Source organism: Elephantulus edwardii, unplaced genomic scaffold (genome assembly GCF_000299155.1).
Source record: "Elephantulus edwardii isolate Elephantulus edwardi_28Jun2011 unplaced genomic scaffold, EleEdw1.0 scaffold00011, whole genome shotgun sequence".
Lineage (NCBI taxonomy): Eukaryota > Metazoa > Chordata > Mammalia > Macroscelidea > Macroscelididae > Elephantulus > Elephantulus edwardii.
The window spans coordinates 793,371-800,347 of NW_006399761.1; the positions used below are offsets into that span (position 1 = coordinate 793,371).

At 56.1% G+C, this 6,977-nt stretch overlaps 1 protein-coding gene across 2 annotated transcripts in view; it reads left to right on the plus strand.

Annotated features, from left to right (window-relative positions):
- Positions 1 to 5,594, plus strand: part of SLC4A5 (solute carrier family 4 (sodium bicarbonate cotransporter), member 5) — a 103,744-nt gene extending 98,150 nt beyond the window's left edge. For both annotated transcript variants that reach the window (XM_006880846.1, XM_006880847.1), the window contains exons 24-26: positions 2,615 to 2,770; positions 4,439 to 4,520; positions 5,560 to 5,594. In XM_006880846.1, the coding sequence (XP_006880908.1) occupies positions 2,615 to 2,770; positions 4,439 to 4,520; positions 5,560 to 5,594 (273 nt within the window). The remainder of the gene's footprint in view (positions 1 to 2,614; positions 2,771 to 4,438; positions 4,521 to 5,559) is intronic.
- Positions 5,595 to 6,977: the final 1,383 nt, after the last annotated feature.

The window sequence follows — 6,977 nt, forward strand, 5'->3', positions numbered from 1 at the left end:
GTGCAGGAGGACTTTGATTTGACAAATCTTTTGTAATTTTTACATTCCTTAAAAAAAATGAAAAGAGCAAGAAGTAGCCTGCAGTAGGATGTCTCTGACCCCAGGCAGATGCCGTCTTCCAGGCCTTGGCCTGGGCTTGGGGCGGGGACCCCAGGAGCAGGCAGGTTGGTCTGGGAACCACGCAAGGATTAGGGAGCACTGGTGGCTTAGCAGTAAGGAATTGAGCTATCAAACCAAAGAGATGAAGTTCAAAGCCACCAGCTGTTCTGAGGGAGAAGAAAGGGCAGTCGCGTGCAGTTTGCAGCCTTGAAACCCCCGAGGGAGTCAGCTCTCGGTTCCCTCTGAGTCAGAATATAATGACGACAGTCTGGACGAGGTGGACTGCTGCCTTTTCTGACCTGTGAGCCCTTTGGGCGAGTTCAAACCATAAACCTTTGGGTTAAGTAGCCAAGCACATAACCATTATGCCACCAGGAGTCCTCCAAGTATGGTTGTTGCCATTATGCACCGTCAAGTCAGAGCTGACTCCCCGCTGACCCTCCAGTGGGTTTTCAGAGGCTGCGAATGGCCTGGGAGGAGACTGTTCGTCTTCTGAGGAGCAGCTGGTGGACTGGGATCGCCTGCCTTTGAGTTGGCATCGTAGCTCCTTACTCACCAGGCTATTGAAATCCTCACGCTGCCCGGGTTTTTACATCAGATGCACAAAAGCTGTCCGAATACTCCTGCGTGTCCAAACAGTATACTGAAGCCATTGGGTTTTGAAGTTCTTTATCTTCAAAAGTAAGATTGGTCACCCCATTTTTTAGATGAGAAAACTGAGGCTCAGAGAGTCACATACCATGAAGGGGCAGAGCCAAGGTCCTTCTGCCATGCTCCACCTGAGTCCCACACCGCAGTCATGTTGCGGAACAGCTCTCCCAGCACCCCACGTTCCCCAGGCTGCCCTGTGTGGACACCACACCCACCCCTGTGCTCAGCAGCTCTGACTCTGTTCAGAGCCAGAGATTTGACACCCCAGTTACCCCTCCTCCCCGGTGTCCTTGCCCCCTCGAAGCCATGTCAGCATCGAGCCAGCGTGTGGTCCAGCTGGAAGCTTCCTCCCTGACCACAGTTAACGGCCAGCTCCTGGTGGTGAAAGGACACTATCCACAGAGAGCCACCCCGGGCCTGCTGAGCTGATCAGAATGTGAGCACTAGGCGAAGAGAAAGCGTCTCCCATGCACATGTCTCCCTCTTGGATTTGTGAGAACAGAATCAGACTTTCTAAACATCCCTTGAAGAACTCCAGACAACCGTCTGTACTTTTCAGAGCGATTTGCCGCCCTCAGAATTGGAGACAGGAAGGAATCCGTTAGACGAGTGGTCCTCAGGCCTGCAGCTCAACGTCTTACTTGAACTTGTTCAGTGCCGTCAAGTTGACTATGACTTATGGCGACTCTGAACAAGCTCTGACCCTGCCCTGCGCGTTCTCACCGTCTGTGAGACGCCCGAGCCCATGGTTACGGTCACTGTGTCTTTCCATCTGGTTGAGGGTCATCTTCTCTTTCTCTGACACCCCGCCACTCCCAGCAGGATGTCTGGCCCCTCCTGACAACAAGCCTACATTTCACTGTTGAGTCAAAATGAGACCCCGTTTCACTGTTGCCTCTGAGGAGCACGCTGGTTGCACCTCCTCCAAGACACACTTGTTAGAGACGCAGATTCTCGCTCAGGCTGCACCTGGGCTTACTGAATCCGACTCTTGAGGGTAGGGCCCCACAGTCTTCTTTTTTCAAGTAGCTGATGCTGATATTTGAGAACCACTGAAGACTAGTGGTGGAATCTTGGCTTGCCGTGAGCGAGACCAGCTTTGGTGAACCTCACGCAGGGCCAGGGCCACCACCTCTCCGTCACGGGGGACTTGTAAGTCGTTGTGATGCTCAACAGTTGCTAAGATCTGGACCTTCTAAATAAGACAGACTGGGGGAAAGGAATCTTCTGTAAAAGGCCCAGTGGAAGCTCCAAGGACCGCTAAGCAGCCATGGGGTAGCCCGCGGCGGGGCTGCAGTTTTCTCTAAGCCCCTGGGGGGTGGTCCGCGGCGGGGCTGCAGTTTCTCTAAGCCCCTGGGGGGTAGCCCGCGGCGGGGCTGCAGTTTTCTCTAAGCCCCTGGGGGGTGGTCCGCGGCGGGGCTGCAGTTTTCTCTAAGCCCCTGGGGGGTGGTCCGCGGTGGGGCTCCAGTTTTCTCTAAGCCCCTGGGGGGTGGTCCGCGGCGGGGCTCCAGTTTCTCTAAGCCACCATGGGGATGGCTCTCGGTGGGGCTGCACTTGGTTTCATCGTCCGTCAGGGCTCCGTGACTTGGGCTGGCACACCATTGGCATCCACCGAGTTCTCCTGGTCCAGCCTCGTCCCTCAGCTCATCGCAAGTCCTGTCTGTCACTGGTAGACGTGGTCGTTTGACTGTGGAAGGGTCAGGTGAAAAGCAGTGAAGTGAGAGGCCAGCAAATAGTGGTGGGCAGGAGCTTCGAGATGGCTCCTGACCAGAAGGGTCCCTGAGTGAGCAGGGTGTGGGGGACGCCGAGCACACGGTCCTCTGACCTGTCACCAGGCCGCAGCTTCTCTGTCTAACCCCTGCAGATACTGGGCCTCATCATCGTCCGAAGGCTTCTGGACTTCGTCTTCTCCCAGCATGACCTGGCCTGGATCGACAACATCCTCCCAGAGAAGGAGAAAAAGGAGACGGACAAGAAGAAGAAGAAGAGGAAGGGGGCGCATGAGGACAGTGACGAGGAGGTGGGGAGGCCAGCAGGCCTGAGCGGAGAGAGAGCACGAGGCGGCCCCTCCCCTCCGCCCGAGGCGGAGACCTGCAGGCCCGGCCCGAGATGAGCTCGAGCGGCCTCTCGGCCCGGTGTGGGTCCAGAGAGCTCACCTGTATGGGACCTCCTCAGTGGGTCGGCGGGAGGTCGACGTCCCCCCAAGAAATCTCTGATTGGCCGCACCCACTCGGCCCATGACCACAGGCTGTGGATAGCAGCCCAGGTCCATCCCTGATAACCTCAGGCCAGGCTCCATCAGAGGAATGGAGGGGCCTGCAGAGAAGGAATGAGGTCTGAGGGGTGTCTGGTGGGCCTCAGGAATAGGCAGGGCATTCACTGGACCCCTGGACAGGCAGGCGGGCATGGCCAGCTCCAAGCGCGTAGTTGAGAAAGGGCCCACGTCCTCCTGTGAGGACTGAAGTCTGGGATCATCTAGTTACCCCACTGACCCACCTGCCCACCGCATACGCTGGGGGAGATAATAGTACACATTCGGCTGAAAGACTGTCTAATTCCAGTGCTCCTAACACATGATGAGACTGTCCCCTAAAAGGGAAGTGACTTACTCAGGATGGACACACAGCTAAGTGGCCTCACTGTGCGCCTGACCACGGCCTTCCCAGTGGCTTGAGCTCCCTCTGGCTTCCCCACACATCGTGGCTACCTTCCCGTTCTCCCAGTCTGACCCACACCCCTGTCCGCAGCACCCACGCTGCCTGTCCCCTGACCTGGCCTTTGCCTACAGAAGCTGTGTGTAGGTGAAGGCAGATCCTTGCCGGCACACTGCTGGCGGCTGAACCACCTCTCTGGTGGCGGCCTGCCGAGCCCTCTCCTGGTCCTAGATTACTGTCCGGTCCTAGATTACTGTCCTCTCCCGGGAGGGATCAGACCTTCACTCACTCCCGTGTTCCCGGTGGATAGTAGACAGGAAAGGTGGTTTCTGGAGAAAGAAAAGAAGCTTAAGAGTTGAAATGCCCTTTAAAGACATTTATCCTCTCACTGATTGATGCAATAAACAATCGACTGGCTGCCGTGTGCCGGGAACTATTCCACGGTTGGGGAAACGCATCTCTGGGGCACACGATACATTCAGTGGCAAAGCAAAGTTCAAGTTACAGATGATTTCCCGCCTCTTGACAATGCCGTCTGAGGTTCCCTTCCACGTGACCTGTCGCCGTGCTCCAACTGTCTGCTGAGTCGTAGACCCTCACCCCACTTTGCCCCATGTCTCAGCAGGAAACGGTGTGGGTCTCCCCTCCTTCCGTGGTTCCTCAGATGCATGTGGCCCTGTTGAGTAGATGCCCTGGTGTCACCATGATGAAAAGCTTTAAGCTGTTAACGGTCAGGGGTTCGATTCTCCCAGCCACTCCCCAGGAGGTTAAGGTGGCGCTCAGCTCCTATCAACATCTGCAGCCCCTGAAGCCCTGTGCCCACCGTTGTACTCTGTCCTGTGGGCCTGTTGGGCATCGGGGTGGACTTGGTGGCACTGATGAGTTTGGGGGTTTGATCCCGTCGAACGGGTTAGTCTGGATGTGAAGCCGGTGGTGGTGTGCCCGCCGGACGCCTCGGTGTCCCTTCTTGGCAAGGAAGCCAAGCCTGCTGTGTTGGTGGCGTTTACCAGCTTTCCCTCCTTGTTTCTCTCCAGCCCCAGTTCCCTCCTCCCTCCGTTCTAAAGCTTCCCATGGAAAGTGTCCCAGATCCCCAAAACAGTATCCACTGCATTGCCAGTAAGTAACGCCATGCGGCACCTCTCCCTCCCCGCTGACAAGCCCTTCTCCCGGTGGAGTGCCGTCTAACTCGGGGATTCCAGGGCTGTGGGGCCTGGGGAGCATCTCTGTGCTAGGCAGCGTTCCCAAGAACTGGGGCGCTCATTATACAGAAACCGAGTCAGAGCCCACACACGCTAATAAGCCTTCACGTGGGGCAAAACACTCACCCCGTCTCTCTGCCCACACAGCCCCCTGACGCTCTCAGTGGTTGCAGAAATGACCAAGAGCTCAGGCCAGAGCTGTCCCCGTTAGACACCGGGTAGCACATGGATTCTAAATGAATCAGAACTGAAGGCTCCCGTGTGAGGTCTGGTTCTGCAAGAATCAATACACCTTCCCTCTGCTGGAAGGGGCCCTGTCTAGGAGGGCACACTTCCAGTGCGGGGCCTGGTTCTGCATGAATCCACGCACCTTCCCTCTGTTGGAAGGGGGGCTGCCTGGGAGGGGTCACACACGTGGCTAACGAAGATTCTGGGGCTCAGTGCTGCCTTCACCCCCTTCCCGACCCCCTCCCCTCCCCTCACAGCAAATCCTATCCTGAGAGTATCTGGAAAGACCTCAGACTAGGTCCACACCTGAATGCTAAATCCAGGCCGTTGTCACTTCCCTCCAAGCCCAGCTCAGGGTGGGTAGCTTGAAGGTCACACTCACCTGGAAAGGCCCCTGGAGGGCTTGTCATCCCCAGCTGCCAACGTAGGTTCCTGACTCTGGAGTTTCTCTCTCTCCTTCCCCGGCTCCTGTTTGTGCATTCCCATCATCCTTTCACACTTCCCCGTGGTCCTCCCCGGGCGCCAAACCCACATAACCTGGCCACAAAGCCCCCTGAGGGCAGGGGTAATGGAGCTATATGTCATCCTGCTTTGGAGACCCCCACGGTACTCCCGTTCACTTTTGATCACAAGGTTGAAGAATGGGAAAGCTGGGGGCACGGGAGGAACAGATGTTCTCTGGGGGCGTCCCCGACTGCTGCTCACTGACGTGTCCATCTTCCTGCCAGGAAAAGGATGCGCCAGTTGGAGTTACGCACTCTGATTCCTCCTTCAGTGACTCGGAGCTCGATCGAAGGTAAGGGGCACTCGCTAGACTGTCGGGGGTTAGGGAGGAGAGCAGGCCGTGGGCAGGAGGCTGAGGGGTAAGGGCTTCCCGTGCTCGCCAGCCTCGGGGACAGGCCTTGTCATTGATGTCAGCTAAAGGGTTGGCCCTGTTACTGATACAAGTTAAGTTGCAGCCAGAGTGCTGCTTGGAGACGATGGGGAAGCTTCCTCTCGCATGCTTCGAGCATGTTGCAAGGACAGGCTTTACCTGGAGAGGGACGTCATGCTCGGGAAGGTGGCCGGATGATAGCCAAAGAGAGGAAGACCTTCAGCCAGGTGGATGGACACAGTGACTGCAGCAGTGGGCTCAGGTGTGTCAGAGACGGTGAGGCTGGCGCAGGACAGGACGCGGTTCACACCTGCTCTTCAGAGGGTCGCTGTGAGGCGTACTTGTGTCAGTGGGACGTGACAGCAACAGCTGACGTACCACACAAAGCTATTTAGTATGTAAAAAAGGAAGTTATTTCAAAACATGAGGCAGAGTAGAAATCCAAACCAATTCTTTTTTTTTATTTTATTTTTAGTATTTGTGTGTGTGTGTGTGTGTGCGCGCGCGCGCGCACGCGCGCACGCTGTCAAATCAGATTTGAATGGTACAGGAGGAGATTGCCCCTCCTTCTCCAGAAGAGCATCTGGTGGATTTGAACTGTTCACCTCTGGGATTGCAGTGCAGCTTCTTGCCACTAGGCCACTAGAGCTCGCTCACAACCAATTCTTGAGGAAGAATAAACAACTTGTTTTGTGCCATCAAGTCGATTACAACTCGAAGTGACCCCAGGCTTACTAGCTTGTACCCTGCTCTGTCCTGAGCCGTCTCACTGTCCCTGACACACGTAGACACGAGCTGGGATGGACGAACTGGACGCTTTAGTTCTCTGTATACACCTTGCCGAGAACCAGGATCTAAAGGGCAGGCACGCTCCTCCCCTAGGGAAGATGCAGTTTGGTTAATTAGCAAAGGTCAGAAAGGGGAACAAAGACTCCACACTAAACTAGCCCCAGATTGTGTGGAGATGGGAGATGGACTGGAAGCCGAGAAAGGATTCAGGGCTCAAGCTTCCAGAGGCCTCAGCCGACAGGGAGAGTCCTTGGATTTGAACATGTGTCAGAAGGAAGACAGTCCTTGGAAAAAGGTTCAAGCTGGGAAAGGTGGAGGGAGGGTCAGAGAAGGCCCTGAGTGACCCAGGACTGTCAGTGCGCCCAAGCCTGACAGACGAGGACGGAGTGGGGAGACGGATGACAAGGGCAGAGCAGGCTTCACATCTGCTGTTCAGAGGATCGCTGTGTCACAGTCAACTTGATGGCACCTCACCCCCCCCCC